Source organism: Arvicola amphibius, chromosome 18 (assembly GCF_903992535.2).
Source record: "Arvicola amphibius chromosome 18, mArvAmp1.2, whole genome shotgun sequence".
In the NCBI taxonomy this organism is placed as follows: domain Eukaryota; kingdom Metazoa; phylum Chordata; class Mammalia; order Rodentia; family Cricetidae; genus Arvicola; species Arvicola amphibius.
In genome coordinates, this window is record NC_052064.1 from 24556494 (window position 1) to 24575360 (window position 18867).

Here is an 18867-nt window from a genome sequence, read left to right on the forward strand (position 1 = left end):
GGACAGAACAGAATGCTGGGAAGAAGGGAAGTGAGTCAGTCGCCGTAGCTCTCCTCTCCAAGATGGACGCAGGTTAAGAATCTTCCTGGTAAGCTACCCCTCGTGGTGCTACACAGATTACTAAATATGGGTTAAAGCAAGATGTGAGAATTAGCCAATAAGAGGCTGAAACTAATGGGCCAGGCAGTGTTTAAAAGAATACAGTTTCTGTGTAATTATTTTGGGTAAAGCTAGCCGGGTGGCGGGACGCAGCCTGCCGTTCCAGAGCCCTACACTCTGTGATATATACTTCTATACCAGCTTAAATTAAACCACAGTTCAAAGGAAAACCCTGTGGTGGTAGAGTTTGGTAGGAATATGCTCTAAATTCCATCCCATTGCCATTCCAGCTTACGTGGCCCAGTTTAAACTGGACTAAACAGGTATCTCCAGGATGCTTCTGGCCAAATCCTGTTATACAAAAAGATGTTACCTTGAGGGAATATCTTGCAACCCTGGGGTTAAGAACTTGGTTCTGGAGCCGGGCGGTGGTGGCGCATGCCTTTAATCCCAGCACTCGGGAGGCAGAGGCAGGCGGATCTCTGTGAGTTCGAGACCAGCCTGGTCTACAAGAGCTAGTTCCAGGACAGGCTCCAAAGCTACAGAGAAACCCTGTCTCGAAAAACCAAAAAAAAAAAAAGAAAGAAAAAAGAACTTGGTTCTGGGGACTAGTGGTTAAGGGCAGGTACTGTGCTCACAAGGACCCACCCCCAGGGGCTTAAAATTGCCTGTAACTGCAGCTTCAGGAAGACCCAGTACCACTAGATTCCAAAGGGACTTAACCTGCCCTACCCACATACCTATGGTTAAAAATCATATAAAATCAGCTTTAAAAGAGAACTTATTTTAATTTTTCTGGATGTAAACAAAAATAACCACTTACTGAACTCAAGGTAACTCGTGCCTCTGTTCAAGAAAGCAAGCCCCTAGCTTCTTTGTTCTCTCTGGCAGCACAGATAACACGTGACAGCTATGAACACATAGGAACCTTGGTGTTCTGTCAACCAGGCTTTATTCTGAAAACCTTTTCACAGTGTCTGCTAGGTAGGTAAGAGTTTGTGGTACTTCTGATAAATTCCAGGGAATGGGGAGCTTCTAAAACCTTTTCTGACATCTTAGTTCAAGGCAACATTTCCTGGTAGGAAACTAGAAAACAGATCACTGTGCTGCCCAAATTTATAGGATTTCCGTCGATTCGATGGTCAGTTTCAGTTGACTTCAGGAAGCTGACTCCCAGAAGACAGCAGGAACTGAGAATGTCCTGAAGGTGATGTGGTCCTTATCAGCCACACACTAAAGACTACCAAGAGGGACAAAGGGGTAAAGGACAGGCTTGGGACTAGGGCTGCTCCACAGACACAGCCTATGGCTTAGTGGGGGATGTGAGCGAGTAGCAAAGACAAGGGTAATTGGCTGTGTGTGTGTGCGTGTGTGTGTATGTGTGTGTGTGTGTGTTAGAGAGAGAGAGAATGAATACATATGCCTGGAACGGCCAAAGGCAGAGGAAGCAATGACATCACAGACCACAGTTAGGCTGAACTGCTGCCCAAAGTACACCTGCAACTTCTGTACCCACAGTGCCAGTCAGCAAAGCACCTCCCTTCTCTCCACCAGTGAGACTCAAACGCCTTGCTCTTCTGTAGTTAAGTTACCAGGACCAGAGACTCGTGGAATCAGAAGGGATTGCTGAACCCCTTCAGTCTGACGTGTTCTAGAGATGTAAAGTATGCAACCTCCAGGTGACGTCAGGAATCCGAGGTCCAGGCTGTTATTTGCTTCCCAGCCTTCATTTCCTAAGACTTTTTACCCATCTGTCCACTTGCAGTGCCTTTAATGTTAGTGCATTTGCCCACCTACAGAGATGACTCTGGATCCTTCTTCCTACTGAGAGACCCATCCCTGTAGGGGCACTGGTAGCCATGAGCATCACAGATATGCTGGAGCTGCACTGGCAATCTGGAGGCTTCATGATTCACCCCTGTGAGTCATGCTGTTCATGCCCCATCATTCCCCACATCTGGGATCTACTTTAATGATTCTTATCTGGTTTTCCGCTAACCCTTCCTGTGGTTTTGACTAATTCAGGCATGATACTGTATTCTCGACCCACCCGAAATGTTAACATGGCTTTCAGAGCCAAATCATTAATAAAACCTGAGAAATAAAATCAGAAATCAGAAACAAATGCATGCAAGGATGTCTTCTGTTATATTGTTGCTAACACTGGTTTCTTAAAGCTGTCTTCTTGTACGTTTATCTGAAGCTTTAGGGTTTTTTGCTTTTTTTTTTTTTTTGCATTCTGGTCACTGCACTCCCAGTTGGGGTGAGAGGAAAGCTTCAGACTTCTACCATTTTCTAGAAACCGGTATTTACAAAGCTGAAGAAATAAATTGTGGTCTTTGGCCAAGAACAATCCCCATTGTCAATTGCTCTCTTCTGTAAAGAGTCGCTTTATGCTGTCTGTCATTCAGCAGAATACGGAGACTTCATCTAAAATTGAAAATGGAAAATGATTGTTAAGGAAGCTATTTTGGAAATAAATCAGTTTTGAGGGAACAAATACTCTTTTGTCTACCAAACAATCTGTAATCTTTCTACTGGTTAACTAAGAATTCATTAGAGTAGCTGGGTCTGATCAGTCTGAAATAAGAGTAATTTGAGTAGATTAAAAACTGTGTTAAGAAGTCTACTCACGGGGCAGGCAAAGTGGCTCATTGGGTGAAAGCAATCGCCTCAAAAGCCCGAGTTCAACACAGAAACACACACGATAATTACAAACCCCAAATCCATTCATCACACTAAACATAGTAATATTAATTATTATTTAAATAATTAAAACCTAAAAATAGGTATAAAATGTAGCAAAAGTTCAGTTGGATCTAAATAACTTGGTATATTCAGGACATCCAACATTGGGCTAAGCCATGCAGGGCAAGCAAGGACTGTCCATCTTTGGAATTCTTAAAGAACTGAATACTGTTCGACTTCTAGCCAGGTAGCAGCTTCCCGGGCATCCAGATCCCTGCAAGGTTTCTCTCTGATGTATTTCACATTTGGTAAGTTGGGAGTGGCGAACCCTTTGACAGCATTGGGGGATGGGAACAAATAGAAAACATCCCAAGTAACGTTATAGATGGGGACACAGTTCTCAAAAGAATACTTATGCTTGAGCTGGAGAGATGGCTCAGTGGTTAAGAGCACTGGCTGCTCAAGAGGCCCTGGGTTCAATTCCCAGCACCCATATGGCGGCTCACAATTGTCTGTTACACCAGTTTCAGGGGATCTAACACCTTCACACCAATGCACATAAAATAAAGTTAAATAAATTATTAAAACATTTATGCTTTGATTGTCCTTCGTGATCTAGGGCCATAGGAACAGACTGTGCAACAACCAAGAGAAACTGGAACTTGTGGTTCCTGAATTTCTTAAGGTAACTGCCAAAGGAGACTTATAGACCTTGGCTGGGCCAGGGAGAGAAGAGTAGGCATCTTTGGCCCTCTGGTTTTGTGGCAAACACCATAAGGCAGTTCTCGCAAACTCCAGTATTTAGCAACCTGCATGCCACATAAGCAGCACCGTCTGTTATAGGCTCTTGGATTTGTGCTAGCAACTGTGCTTTCTCCTTGCCCAGGCGGTGCCGCAACCCCGTGATTCGCTTGGCGCCTTTGTTTCATTGCCAACACCCCAGACCATTGAGAGACGGGAGGACGTACTGCGGTTTCGATCGTGGAGGGGCTCAGGTTTTCTCTCAGCACAGCGTATACACTCGGGGACATGGGGAGAAGGTCTGAAGGAGACTGTGGCTCCGTGGAATCGCTTCGGCTTAAAGAGATAACAGGAGAATATTACAAGGATTATAACAACAGCTCATGGTAGCCTGCTGTGTCCGGGGCTCATCTAACTCTTCATCTCTTTGTGGCAATGAGCTGTCTGATTCATCATCTCCTATCAGGGCATTCAATCTGCTATGCAATACATGGCATATAAAAAAAATGCAGCTTTATAATTCCGGCCTTAATAGACGGGAGAGTGTGCCCTGAAGACTCGCTTTATGTGTTCAAAGAAATGAGACATAAAATGCTTATTGGGCATTCAAAATGCTTTATCTTCAGTTATATGTACTCTGATGGGCCCTTAAATCATTTAGGAAAGCCTTTTGAAAAAAAAAATCAATTCAACAATAAATATTATACGTGTGACTAACGTTACTTACATCGTTGAAATGGGGATAAAAACCGAAGGGACATAACCTTTGTCTCCCCGTTCTGTTGGTCTTGAAACTGAAAAAGAAAGGTACAATGTTGGGAAGAAATGTTAACATTATTGATAAAGTTGGAAATCGAGCATCTGGGAAAATGTCTACAATGCGCAGAAGAAAATAAATAATATGTTTGTCTTGTAATTCACAAAATAGCCACCCAGGTGAACTTGAAATGCATAGGCAATCAACAAAGCCCTTGGCAGGCTGATACGACTTCACATATTAACGACTCTAAGATGTCTGAGGATAGTTGAGACGGCTTGGTCGTCTGCCCTTTAAGTGTGGCAGTAATATCCAATTCATTTGTACATTGGGAAATTTATAGTGCCATAGTGTGGTTGTCAGTCTGTGGGGCACCTGGGGATAGTTAAAATGTGGAGCCTGACGAAGGAAACTCATTAGGAGTGTGCTTTATAAGGAATATTGAGACGCCAGCCTCTTCTCTGCGTCTTGGTCACACAGTCCCATCATGAGGTCTCATGGCAGGCCTACCAAAAGGTAATGGAATTAACCTCTAGAGACTGGCACCTTCCAAAATGTAAGCCCAACAAACCTTAGTCTTTGGCTGACACACGTAGGAACAGAATTCTTTTCATTCAAACACCGGTCATAAACTCATTACTACCCAGAGGTTTTGAAGCATGGATATCAGCTTGCCTGGAAATAACATTACACCATGATAACCACATAGTACCATAGTACCATAGTACCGGTAACGGGTAAACCTTGGTCTTCCCAGGTGCGCCATGCCAATCGAAAGCCAGTACGGTGTCCCAGCTTTAATTATTCCGCTATTCACTACAGCTGAAGAGCCTTAGAGACTCCATGCTGTTATCCCTTGGCGCCTGTAGGGCACTGGGCTCTAGGAACCCTGAGAGTCAGTCTACTGTGCTTCGATCCTGTGTGTACAATCACGCTGCATTTGCTTTGGATCTAAGCACACCTTTCTGTATGCTTTACATCCTTTCCTGGTTGCCTACAATACTGCTTCAGCATAGACGCTGTTTCAAGAGCTGTCATCCTATACTGCTTATAGAAGGAAGACAAGAAAAGGTCTACACCTTCAGTGCCGTTGCAATCTCGAAAACCTCTTTTTGATGTCTGGTGGGATGAATAAGATGTGGGAACCACGAATAGAGAGGCCAACTGTGCATTCATGAGAGAGCACGGGGAGCCCCTTACCTCAGGCAGCTAATTGTATGATTTTTTTATGTATTCGATATCGTTGAATGTCTATTGGGATAGCTACTCTTCTAGGACTTTAGGAGACATAGAAGGAGAGTCTGGCGAGGCAGGAGAGTGAAGCAGGGAGCCCCATGTCTCTTCTTACGTAAAGAAGAAACACTCTGAGTAAGGATGCCAGTGAGGCCGGATGGGGTATGTGATTCAGAGCTGGATTATTTGTCCAGCATTCGTCAGAGCCTGAGTTCCATCCCTAGCCTCTCTCTGTCTTACACACACACACACACACACACACACAGAGAGAGAGAGAGAGAGAGAGAAAGAGAGAGAGAGAGAGAGAGAGAGAGAGAGAGAGAGAGAGAGAGAGAGAGAGAGAGAGAGATCACGGTAGAGTGAAAAACTTAACTCTTCACTCTCAAAGTTTCTTTGCAAAATACAGGACTACGGACTGCTGCATTTCCCCGAAAGCTTTGCAGCCATCAGCACTCCCGTGTAGTGGCATTACATTTTTATTTTAATAATTAAAGCTTCCCTGAAGTTCAGAGAGCAAAACAGCCACACTGGCCAGGCTTACAGACCAGGTCACCATAACACACACCTTTAATGCCAGTGGCCATACTGGTTTGCCATAGAAACCAGGTAATGCGTGCCTTTAATCCCAGTGGTGCATTCCTTTAATCCCAGCACTAGAGAAGGAACATAAAACGGGAGGAGACAGCTCTCAGTCAGTCTCATCCTGAGATTCCCGGAGGCAGGATCGCCATTTCGGACTGAGGTCGAGGTAAGAGCCAGTGGCTGGCTGCTTTGCTTTTTGGGTCTTCAGGTTGAGCCCCAATTTCTCTCTCTGAGTTTTTATGACTAGTGCTTCACTCCTGTCTTAAGGGGGATGAACTCCAGACTCTACAAAGAGCTGGTCTGGCCATGGTGAAGTCCGTTGTAGCCATGAATGTTACTCTACTAATCACTGACATGGTAATTCATTACCCCCATTGGACCCTGGGACATTGCAACATCAAAGTAATAAAAAAGAGGAACTTCCTTCCCATTTCTCTGTTATGACATCACTTCCCAAAATCTCATGAGAAAAGTAAACACAGACCTTCGCAAGGCTGGGAGCTGTAGTGTTTGCCAAAGGCTTTGTCTTTGGGAATGTCAGGGTAGAGGTACTTGAGAGGATTCTCGGGGATGTTTTCGGCCATGATGACCTTGTAGTCTCGCAGAATGTCAGCGAACGGCAGAGCTGACAGCCGCCCTTTGTTGTAGGGTTCCACAGAGTGGAACCTCACTTCTCCTGAAAGCACAGAAACTGGAATATTCAGGTTCTCCGTGGTCATTCCTCGACCCGCATTATCTCCATAGCTAAAAGGTGTGCCCTTCTGGAGTCCCATTAGTGCAGGCTGTACACGCGGTAAAGCGTGCAACACGGGCTTTCAGAACTCACAGGTACCCGGCTACAGGACAAGTGGACCAATTCCTGTTCAAGCCAGTGAGGGAGTGCCACGACGTACCGTTTTCAGAGTGGTCCACCCAGGTGAAGGTGATCCCTCCAAGATGGCTCTCACTGAATCTTAACAAGAATGTCCCGGGCATTTTATCCTTGAGCAGAAGCCGCTCCTTCTCTTTGCTTACAAAGCCCATGATGTACCTAAAATTAGAGCAAGGGGCAAGGCATAGTCTCATCTGATTGTCGTTACATCTCCACCGATTTCATTCATAAAGAATAGACCCATGGGCTGGAGAGATGGCTCAGTGGTTAAGAGCACCGCCTGCTCTTCCAAAGGTCCTGAGTTCAATTCCCAGCAACCACATGGTGGCTCACAACCATCTGTAATGAGGTCTGGCGCCCTCTTCTGGCCTGAAGACATACACGCAAACAGAATATTGTATACATAATAAATAAATAAATATTTTTTTAAAAAAAGAATAGACCTAACACAAGCAACTGTACTGAACTCTGATAGCCTTATGCAACACACGCATATTATACAATACATGCAGATAGTATAGATGCACAATATATTATTATAGGTTACTCTCTGAAGAAACCACAATTGTGTTTTCCCCCTAAACACACTTTAAAGAAGAAATGGGGGAAATTAATTAATTAATTAAAAATTTGATTTTTTTTTTTGAGACAGGTTTTCCCTGTAGCTTTGGAACCTGTCCTGGAACTAGCTCTTGTAGACCAGGCTGGCCTTGAACTCACAGAGATCATCCTGCCTCTGCCACCTGAATGCTGGGATTAAGACGTATGCCACCACTGCCCAGCATGGAAACAAGATAATTAAAGCAAAAAAAAAAAAGTACTCATAAGAAAAGCAGAGCCTGGGAACTCACCCATCAATCCACAGGGGCAGAATGTGCTTTTTAATCAGGTCCAATATTGCTTCCAACCAGGTCCAGAAGGTAAACGCTTTGCCAGGCAAATGTTCCTATCAGGAAGAAGGCACACACATGGACAAGGCCAGTGACTTAAACCGCACCCCGATAGAACCCACCCTAACTTTTGAGCAGGACAGGACCTTCTGTTAGGGTTACCCTTATCCGGGAACTCCTCCAAAGCATTGGCAATGGCACGGAGCCGCAGAAAAGCAGCACCATGACAAAGAGCTTCCTAAGCGACACCCCCGCCCCCGTTTGTACCTTGCAGAACTTGGCCCAGGTGAGGTGACCGTCGCTGTAGTTAGACTGGACTAAAATGAAAGAAAAAAAATAAACAGAAAAATTTAACAAGAGTGGGACTTTCTGTTCTGTGCCCGGCCTGGCTTCTCGCCCTTCTCCATTGTAAGCGTCTCAGAAGGACTTACAATGGAGACATACGTAAGATAAATGTGAGTGCAGTGCCCGTGCCTGAGAGGTTCGGTATCTCATAGACAGCTTTGTGAGGGAGGAGCCAGGGACAGCTTTAGGACGCTCCAGGAATGGGGGAATAAGTTGGCAGAGGGCGACCCCAGAGAAGCCATCCCAGGGAGGAAGGACAGTGGAGGACAAGGGGCTGTGGGGACAGCGTGACATTGATTGGGGACAGTAGTAACAGCCAAAGGGTAGTGACTTGCCCAATAAGCTTGGAAATCATAGGTAACAAGCAGCCAACAACTATTTCGATCTAGAACGCTATTAATACTCTCTAGATTCGAAGAAAACTCCATTTTCTGTGGATAATTTGCTAAAGAGCCTAAGACTACAGTTGCAATCCATGCTAATCTATACTATTGCTACTAACGTACTAATATACTTAAAAGCATTAGCTACTCATTAACAAAAATTTGCCAACACCTACCACTGCTGTTTATGAATTCAAGATAAAAAGTTGTATTTGGTAAGTGTTTAAATTGTCCAAAAGAGCAGATGTATCTGAATGCCGGCTGATGAGCCAATGGGTGTGTGTGGCAAGCAAGCCAGCATCCCTTGAGCCATTCTGCTGCTGCCCCGGATTCTGTGCAGATCAAACCTTGGTAGTAGTTTATCTGCAAACACATCCAGACTCAATGCGAGCTCTCCCGGGTGCTCAGGGCGCTTGCTTATCAAAATTCAGGTGTCCGTAAGAAATCTGGGTAAAGCTTCGACTGCTATTAGTACAGGAAGGGCTGCTGATGGCATCTGTGCAGTCTAGACACAGAAGCTTCTGTAATGTGAGGAATTCGGTCATTCTTGGTGTCTTTGAGTTTCTGTTCCATTTCCTGTACTTGGCCCGGCCAGTTCTAGTTAGTTAATGGCAACGTGAATGCTTCACAGCCAATTCAGAGGAAGTGGTTTAAGGACTCCAGGGAACCAGAGTGTGAATGGAAGGGACTGGCTGCAGAGTCGGGCTCACAGCGGGGCGCTGCTGCCTCCTAGCTGCCGAGTGAGGCTGCGACCTCTGAGCCCCAGCCTCCTCAAATCAGTACAATAAATACCGTTAGCCCCAAGGAACACTGCGGGGATTAAAGGGAGAAAAACACTTGGGCCTGTGCCTGACGATATCCAGTAGGCATTCAGTAAAGCGCGACAATCGCCAGAACTCTCAACGGTAGTAGCGCGACTGCTTTCAAACCCTCCGCGCCTGTCTGCCCTCACCGGTGAGCTTCTCCGCCAGCATGTTGAGCTGGTCTGAATTAAGGCCGCGGCCAACATAGGACGAAAACTGCCAGCTCATCACTTCCAGGAGTTGACTCAGAGTGACAGACGGGGGATTATTGAAGAAAACCAAGTTCTGAAATAGAGTCACGGAGACGATATCTGTTAATTGCATGGGGGAATACCACACTGAATACATCGCTGCCCTGATTTAAAGTCGGGGGCAAGCGAAGTCAACAACACAGATTGTTAAGACTGGGCTTTTCCGTGCCTGTGTTCCCTCATATAATACAACTTGGGGATCTATCTTTGCTGATGGAATCACTTGCCATCTCCCAACGTTCTCTGAACCACCAACTCAACCAGCAATCAGCTTATACAGGTAGCTGTTGCCTGGCAGTAACCATACAGATGACCTTCCCTGAAATACTATTCCACATAGACATGTTCAATTAGCTCATCATGAAAGAGGGCACTGCATCCAGCAAAGATCACAAGATGGGAAGAGGAGGAGGGGAGTGGAAGGGTTTCTGGGGACACTATTCTCTCTTTGAGAAGGGCATCTGGAGAATAGCCAAGGAGGACAGTCTAATGAAGGCATAGAGCTCGGAGTCTGAAGGGAGACTGAATTAATAAGTCAGCCTTAGCTGCTCGGTTTGGCTTCATGAGGAGGCTGTGACCTCGGTGTCCAGATATCACACGGCAGCCCAGCTGTTCTGGGAAGGGTGCGCATGGCGGCCTCTGGGGCTTCCTAGCTGATGCTGCCAAGGACAAAGTGAGGTGCTGCCCTGAAGCTGGAGGACGGAGGCACCCCACTTTCCTCCCATGCCCCATAGTTGGAAGAGATGAGCAGACACATAGCTCTTAAAGGGAAGAGTCATACAGTGCCAAGGGCTCTTGGCTTTAAAGACCAGAGAATTGGCCGGTGGATTCTTTGACCCAAGAGGGATCTTAGCCCTCGGCAGGCTTCTTCTTTGCAGTTGTTCTGTCTCAGGTGCCCGGGCATCTGGGGATGAGGGTGAATAAGACTGAGCCATTTTCTGCATGGTTCCCTTTTAGGAATATTGCATTGAAGGGAAAAGGCACTGAAAGCTGCCCTATTTAGTGATCATTTCTTACACAGTCACCTAGAGGAAAGAAGTCTTCTAGCAGAAACGGGTTTGAATAAAGAAGGAAGGTTTTATTTGAACTGCTTCTTCTGGAACTAATACTTGGCAACACAACACACAGTCTGGAGTTCTGTTTTCTCCGTCTTAAGAACAGAGCAAGAAGGAGTGTGAAATAATTTTTTTTTTTTTCAATTCCCTGGTTTTCATTAAAAACCGTCTATACTGGCACAGTGACTAAAGTCCATTTTGGGCAAGTGCCTCAAAGAACCACCAGGTGGCACTAAAGTCCAGCCTAAACTTAGAAAGGTGCAAATCTATACCTAACCAAGTACAACATTTGTCCTGTCAGAGCTCAGGCAAGATTGGTGGCTATCCTGGCTACTTATTTGGAAACTAATTCTGTGCCTTTCTAGAAGAGACCGAGAAAAGGTGCCCAGAGGTTAAGGTAGTCAGGTAGCAAGTTCTGACAGCAGTTAGAAAATTCTGGAGCCAGATATTTCCCTGGTAGAACCAGGACAGCCTTCGAATCCACAGTCTTGGGACTGGTCAAGAGTTCAGAAATAACCAGTGTCTGTCATGGTCACTGGTCAGAACTCTCGGAGTACAAGTCTGTAAGAACACACGACCTCCTCCCCTTCATTATTATCATTCTCTCTGAGGCAGGATCTTGCTACGTAGCCCGGGTTAGACTCGGATTGGCTTCAGATCACAGTCTTCTTGCCTGAGACCTTCAAGGGCTTGGATTCTAGATGTGTGCCACCCTGCTCAGTTCGAGCAGGACACCTTAACCTAACAGGGCTTACACAGAGTTGGGAGGAAAAGTTAAACAGGATGAAAAACGGAGAGATAGGGATAGGAACCTTACCTGGGAGTCATTTGTCGACACGTTGTACCAAATGATGGATGCCCAAGCATTGGGCAGTTGGCTGACATTAGAAATCATCACTACAGGTAATGAGCTGGTCTAATTAGAAAAAAAAAAAAGGAGTTATTACAGGTAGTCCAAACTTGCATTGCTGCTACTCCTGACCTTCTCTTCTAGAAGGCCATTTCAACTTAAAAGCCCCCTTCTTCCCATCCTGGTAACCCAGGCGCCACGTGAAGAACTTCTGAGCACGGGACGCTAGCAACCAGGCAGTGTCCTCACTGTCTTCCTTGACATTGAGAAATGACAGCACTTCCTTATGCCACACAATGCCGCAAACACAACCCAAGTGGTTTTGGTGAAGATTTAGTAATCGTCATCCTTTTAAGCTGTGCTAAAGAATTTGATCTGAAAGTTACTTTGGGAATGAGCCACTAAGATCCGATTATGACCTGGTGCCTAATTAAAGTCCATACTGTGGAATTGGGAGTTTTGTTTAAAGCGAGAGAGGTGCAGTATGGGGAGTTGGAGCTGCCCCGCCTGCTTCTAAAGAACAGTTAGTACTATCGTCAACATGGTTTTCTTCTTTCTTTTTCCTTCCTTCCTTCCTTCCTTCCTTCCTTCCTTCCTTCCTTCATTTCTCTCTTATTTATTTATTTATTTATATTTGTTTATTTATTGTGTATACAGCATTCTGCCTATATGTATGCCTGCACTGCAGGCCAGAAGAGAGCACCGGAACACATTACAGATGGTTGTGAGCCACCATGTGGTTATTGGGACTAGAACTCAGAACCTCTGGAAGAGCAGTGCCCTTAACCTCTGAGCCCTCTCTCCAACCCATCATTGTGGTTTTCTATGGTACCAAGTAGACAGGCTTTCACAGACTAGCCCGGGAGGCTAATAATGGAACATCCGTCCCTTCCTAATAGAAAATTCCTGTGGCTAGTAAAATACCCAGGAGCTGAGGAACCAGGCAGCTTATGGAGGCTTAGGGGAAAGATGTGGAGGATTTTACACACATTTGAATGCTTCATACAAAGATGAAAAGGCAGAATCTAAAACAACACACTCAGGCTACCTGAAATGGAGCACTAATGGCTACCCTGGCTTGTCTATTCAACATATATGGGGGCTTTAGCATGGGCTAGGAATTGTGTACAGGCAATGGTGGACACGCAACTCATGGTGCCCTGACTTTAAAGAGCTCATAATTAATGCGTTCAGTTTAACCCTCCAAAGCCATGAACTCTTAGAGTTCATGGCTACTGTTAGATGATCATAAAATGACATACCACCAACATCCCTACCACTCTCCTCTGCTCATAACAGCAGAGAAGCTTTCCAAGAGATTTTAATATACATCTCACATTTTTGAAAATATATCATGATATGACACAGTCCAAGGATGGTTATTTCTCTGTATGCTTTCTATTGAATATTCATAATTCGGAAGATAATAAAAATGTGGATAACAAATTAGCCCACCTATATTGACTAGTCACAACTTTTTTTTTTTAAATCATTTTTTATTTAACCAGGATGGCATCTTAACTTTTTAGTGGATATTTGACACAGTGTTTTTTAAAATAATATGTGAAGAACAAACAACAGCCTCTCATGATTGAGCTTTCACTATAAATGCTGACTTGTTGCTGTGGATCTTACTAGTGAGGAGACACTTACCTCCAAGTCAATAGTGAGGCCGTAGAGGCATATCTGGGTCTCAAAGGCTATGGAGTGTAACTCCTCTGTCACCATGTGGCAGCCCTACGGGGAAACAAATGAATTCTTTTCTTACAAAGACAGTTTTTCTAGTAGAGATATATAAATTAACAAATTAAATGTTATCAAAAAAATCCATATTATTGTTTTAAAATAAGGTAAAGTTAAAGAAATCTTCTTTTCCACAAACCATGACTTTGAGTTTCCAAAGCATGAGTTTTTAAAACTCTGGTATATTTTCAGTAGTTGAAATGATAAGTCATTCCTTATTCTAATAAGCCACTCATTTATGCATCTGTAGAAAAACTTATAATCTCATAATGAATTGATTGGGAAAGATATCAAGATAGCTCTGGTTAAAGATGGCATGCGAGATACAGACATTTTCTTCTGTTTGCTTCAGAAACTTTAATAAGATTTCAGTAAAATCTAAGTTGTCATTCAGATTCCCAGTGAGAGGCAGGGAAGTGTGGAAAAGTTGGAAGAGGTTCGAAGCCCCTAACTGCTCTGAAGTTGAAAAGGGGGCCCTAACAGGCAAGCGAAGAGCCCTGGCCCATGCAGGGACGTCTACGCCACCCCTTGGCCTGCCCAAGTGACAAGAGGTTTTCTCTTCAGAGCAGATGAGTCAGTGGAATTAGAAGACTTTGCATTCTGGGTAGAAGACAATGTATGGGCAGTTGTGCACTGCCAAGTGACGGGAGAAGGACTCTGCAGGAGTCTGTGCTGAAGTCTACTCCCGTCTGCACTTGACATCAGGAAATACACGCGGTTGTGGACCAGACCAAAGGCAAGCTCACAGCTATTACCTTCCAGGAGCTGCTCCCCAAGAAGCAGCCAGCTCCTAAGAATTCATCCTTGATTCTGAAGACTCAGTCTACACACAGGGCTTCTAAGTGGGTTCTATGGTCAGTTGTGTAACATCACGCTAATGATCATTAGACATTTGACAGTCTCTCACATGAAATACAGGTGCGAAACAAACAAACAAACAAAAAACCCCAAGCCAACCAAACCTCTGAAGTCAAAAAGCAAACCATTTTGTAAAAAGTAAAGACTGCATGCCAAGCTCAGTTTGCCCAACAAATAAATGAAAAATGACCCCATTGTAACGAGTGGATATTGCCACTGCTCTGTGCCAAGCAACCATATAAAGGGTCCAAGGATGCCAGTCACAATGGATAGACAAAAAGTCATACCAACTGTTGGGAGCAGCGAGACCCCAGATCCTGAATTTCTTGTAATTCCCTGATCTGAGTGCCTACAGCTGTTCTGAGCATGAGACCTTCAGGAGTTCCTGATGGCAGGAGAGTGGTTTCTGGTGGGTTTGGCTAGGGCGTGGCTATCTTTATATAATCTGCCCCTGAACACAATAAAGGGGGCATTCTTGGGGAATTCAAGGATGACCCATGTTGCTGTCTGTCTGTCTGTCTGTCTGTCTGTCTGTGTGTCTGTGTATTTTAACCTCCAGCCCCTTGCCCGAAGCTCTGTAACTGGGTAATAGCGCACAGAGTGCAGACACGGGGGCGCGGTGCACGGCAACCAACCCGACACTGTAAATTTCCATAAACCAGAGAGTAAATGGAAAGTCTAAGGGTCAGGAGTACAGGAATGAAGTACCACAAAGGTTAAGAGTACCGACTGCTCTTCCAGAGGACCTGGGTTCAAATCTCAACACCCACATGGTAGTTAACAACTGTCTATCACTCCAAGATCTGACACTCTCACACAGACATACATGCAGTCAAAGCACTGATGCACATAAAATACAAATAAATACATTGTTTTAAAAAGCAGAGAGAATCCGAACACAAAATAACTAGAATACCATTTTTTTTAAAAAATATGAATAGTTATTTCTAGTACAGTATTTTATGCCTATCCAAATTAGCAGTCAAGTGTGCCCACTGAAAGCCTCTGGAAGCTGGTTCCTACAAACCTTCTTTCTGAAAACTGTTGCAAGAATTCTTCTAATAAAATCAAAAGAAATAGCTAAGAAAGAGGAGGACATAGACCTAGCCAGAATAACGGGAAGAGATCCCTAGCAGAGAAATCAAAAGAACTTTAACATAGAAAAGAAAATCAAACATTCAAACCAAACAAACCAAGTAATTATACAACAGAATTGGAAGATGAATGGGTAGGATGGGAGGGAGAAATGGCAGCCCAAACCAGATGAAAACTGAATTTTTTAACTGACAAAAATCTTCACTAATATGAGGATGGGGGATACTGCTAGCCATGGGAGAAAAGGAAAAGAGAAACACTCAGATCACCATGTTTGACTGTAAATGAGAGATCTTCTCGTTCTGATGGAAAGTTTGGGGCTGAATGAGTGACAGGTCCTTAAATGAAGTAAGTGAAAACTCAAGGAACCACTATGTCCCGAGAAAACCGGAAGCAGTGCAAGAACGGGAATGCAACCATAGTAAGCAGCTTGACTCAGATGTTAAGTTTTATATAATTGTAATTACTTTGTATAATATTATGAAAGTAGAGGGAAATTTATACGTATGAATACTCCCCATAAAAAGTCCTAACTTAATCCTGTACTCAGGAAACAATTTAGGAATTTAATAGGAAAAATTTAAAAACGCAAGAAATAAGAATTATATTCACAGCTCAACAGTGCATTCGAGAGAGGGGTTTAGGTGGGACTGACTGGGAGAGAAATTGCCATTTTTTTTTCCTCTGATGGCACCCTACAGTACTTCACTATGCCTACAACCGGCAGAACTGCCATCGTTAGAAGCCTATTAGAAAAATGGGGTGTCTGGCTCAGGCGTTTTAACAGGAACTACAGATAGAATTTGGGAAGCAATTATTCTTGATGTGGCCCATTAACATTTCATTTAGTCTCCAAAGGGACCTGGCTAGTTTTGTGATAGAAAGCTCACACCGTTCATAAAACAAGTCCAGGAACAAGTGAGAGAGAAACGGACTTGTCTAAACTTCAAAAGCCAGGTGAGATCAGAGGACAGGACCACCCCGGGAGAAGTGGAGGAATAGCACCAAGGGTCAACAGCAATTCTGAGCCCTCTGCATTCATTTTAAGATAGGAAATTAGCCAAACAGGATGCGAATAAGAATTCCATGAGAGAACGTAGGTGCTGCTGAGCACGTCAAACGTAGGATGTGTTCATCCAAAGAAAGCACAGAGGGAAAACGGCCTCTCTTCCGTGGGCTGGAAGGTCGTCGCAGGCTTGGTTGCCCGGATGGAGTGAGATGTGCACACCGTGTCATTTTGCAGCAGATTAACAGAAAGCCGTGTGTAGTAAATACCGTTTGCAAGTCCCTTGGACAACCGCTCACAGTATTCTTAGCGGTGAACATAACAACGAGCCCATTTCCCTTCCCCACACAGCACGGAAGTCTATTGCAGTCCCTTTGGTTGGGCATAAGTCCAAGGACCTGGCTACTATTAGGACTCCAAACTGCACCAAACTGTAAAGAAGAGAAAAACCTCCCTAACGATGAGAAAGATGCTTACTCTGTACAAGCACACCACCAGGATGACTGGGAAACCTAAATTTTCATTGGATGTTTGCAAAGGGGTGGTCTTCATTTTTTTTTTTTATCCAGTTCAAGGTTAGATAAGTATGTGCAAATTATTTGAGAGGCTTCCTGCAAGCAGGCAAATGAAAGCTCAATGCTAGCATGTTTAAATATTTAATAACCATAAACCAAGTTAACAAATTGTTACAATGTGGCCTAGCCTCCTACACACAGCTGTCACCTAACTTAACTGATTAATTAATTCAGCACCTCAGAGCTGTTTCCACTTGGGGGAGCAGGAAAGCCCTGCCTCCCAGCTTGCCCACCCATTTTGGTAGGTAGCTAAATTCATATTAGTAAGCATGCATGTAATAGCTCATTATGGATATTTTTCTCCTCTTTTGAAAAGTTGTGACACATGTGTTTAGCATCCAAATGTAGGTCTTGGAGTACACACACACACACACACACACACGTATTTGGGAGGCAGCAGTGCTAGGGGCATAAAGGGGTAGGAGGGAGAAGGGAAATGGCTTTATTGTATTTTAATTTTTAAAAAGAGAGTAGAAGAAAGCTTCTACAACCAGAGCAATGACCACCGGAGTTGTCCATTAACTTTGAGGAAAATCTCATGCTTTAGGGTTTTGTTTTTTTAAATCTGGATGACAAGAACATTTCTTGGTGATCCTAACCAATGTATGTTGTTCACTCGAAATCCCCTGCTCCCTTAGGATGCACAGTGACGTCAAAATATGGCAATGAGGCCAATATTCAATACACAGGACGGAATAAAAAGTCTGACAGAGCAATGCATCATTAATTTCCAACACTTCCACGGCCGTCAGTCAAAGCCTTTGTTATTTTGTCAATGCAGTCCAAGCCAGACACTAGGCAGTTTCACGGTCCTGGAGTTGATCCCTCAGTCTGTCCTTATTGCTTTTGCTGCCGACTGTCCAGTAGCGCATCCTGGAAACCCAGACAATATGAACCAACGCTTAAATCCTCCAGGAAGAAAACAAGCCTGTTTGTTCCTTTGTGTTTGCTTGTCTGATTACTTGAGATGGGTGCCCTGTGGCCTAGGCTGGCTTCCAGCGCCGTGAGCAAAGGAACTAAGACCCTGAAGTCTTCTCCCGTTCCTCCTTTCTGTTTTGGAGTATTGAGATTACAGGTGTGCACCCCAAGTCTAGGTCTTTGCTTGTTTAATAAGCTAGAACCTACGTAACGGCACAGGCAAAACTGCAATACTTAGGGAGACAATCCTTTTAACAAATATTTATCTATCACAAAATATTTATCTATCTTAAAAACAAAAAGAAAACTAAGAACTGGCTTGCATGCTGGCAAATAATGTATGGAGAGAGCTAACTGTACAATCAACAGGAGAGCCCATGAGTGGTGAGCGCTAAGGTACAATCACGGTAGATCCCATGAGCAGAGAGAGCTAACTGTACAATCACAGGAGCCCATGAGCGGAGCGCTAACGGTACTATCATGGGCGATCCCATGAGCGGAGCGCTAATGGTACAATCAGGAGAGCCCGTGAGTGGAGCGCTAACGGTACAATCACGGGACAGCCCATGAGAGGAGAGCGCTAACGGTACAATCACAGGAGAGCCCACAGACACAGACTCATGTGAATGAAAGCTTTCTCAGCATGTACATACGGTGAGGATACTGAACAGATGCTGCTGCACTCAGCGAGGGCAGGGGTAGGGGAAGGAGCTTCTGCCTCTCTTCTGTAAGGACCTGGGAGAAAGGTCATTTCCGGGGAATGCTTATTTCATGGGATTAGAGAGCTAGCTTCAGAGTCTGGTCACTTGAGAGATGCCAAGAATCATTTTATTTATTTACTTAGGGTTACTGCTTGCAGAGCAATGGGGGTGTGCCCTGCATCCCATGAAAGAGGGCATCAGCTAAGGATGTGACACGGGGGTGGGCAGAGAAGAACAAGGATCTACAGTTGTTTCAAGTCACTGCATGCGAGTTCCCCATACACGGAACCCCGGCTCTCCATAGAGCAGGCAGCACGGAGTCCTGATCTGTAAGAACCATGGCCGACTGTGGCCCGTTGCCACCCATAACTAACTCACACATCCTCCCAACTGGGTCCTGTCAAAAGGAGTGTAGGATAACAT

At 44.5% G+C, this 18867-nt stretch overlaps 1 protein-coding gene across 1 annotated transcript in view; it reads right to left on the reverse strand.

Moving 5' to 3' along the window:
- Positions 1-1530: 1530 nt before the first annotated feature.
- Positions 1531-18867, reverse strand: part of Stat4 (signal transducer and activator of transcription 4) — an 89062-nt gene continuing 71725 nt past the window's right edge. The window contains exons 15-24 of the mRNA XM_038315323.2: positions 13202-13285; positions 11516-11614; positions 9542-9677; positions 8129-8178; positions 7823-7917; positions 6994-7130; positions 6585-6776; positions 4256-4322; positions 3756-3864; positions 1531-2529 (exon numbers count right to left, since the gene is read on the reverse strand). Coding sequence (XP_038171251.1) covers positions 2503-2529; positions 3756-3864; positions 4256-4322; positions 6585-6776; positions 6994-7130; positions 7823-7917; positions 8129-8178; positions 9542-9677; positions 11516-11614; positions 13202-13285 — 996 coding nt within the window. The 3' untranslated portion in view covers positions 1531-2502. The remainder of the gene's footprint in view (positions 2530-3755; positions 3865-4255; positions 4323-6584; positions 6777-6993; positions 7131-7822; positions 7918-8128; positions 8179-9541; positions 9678-11515; positions 11615-13201; positions 13286-18867) is intronic.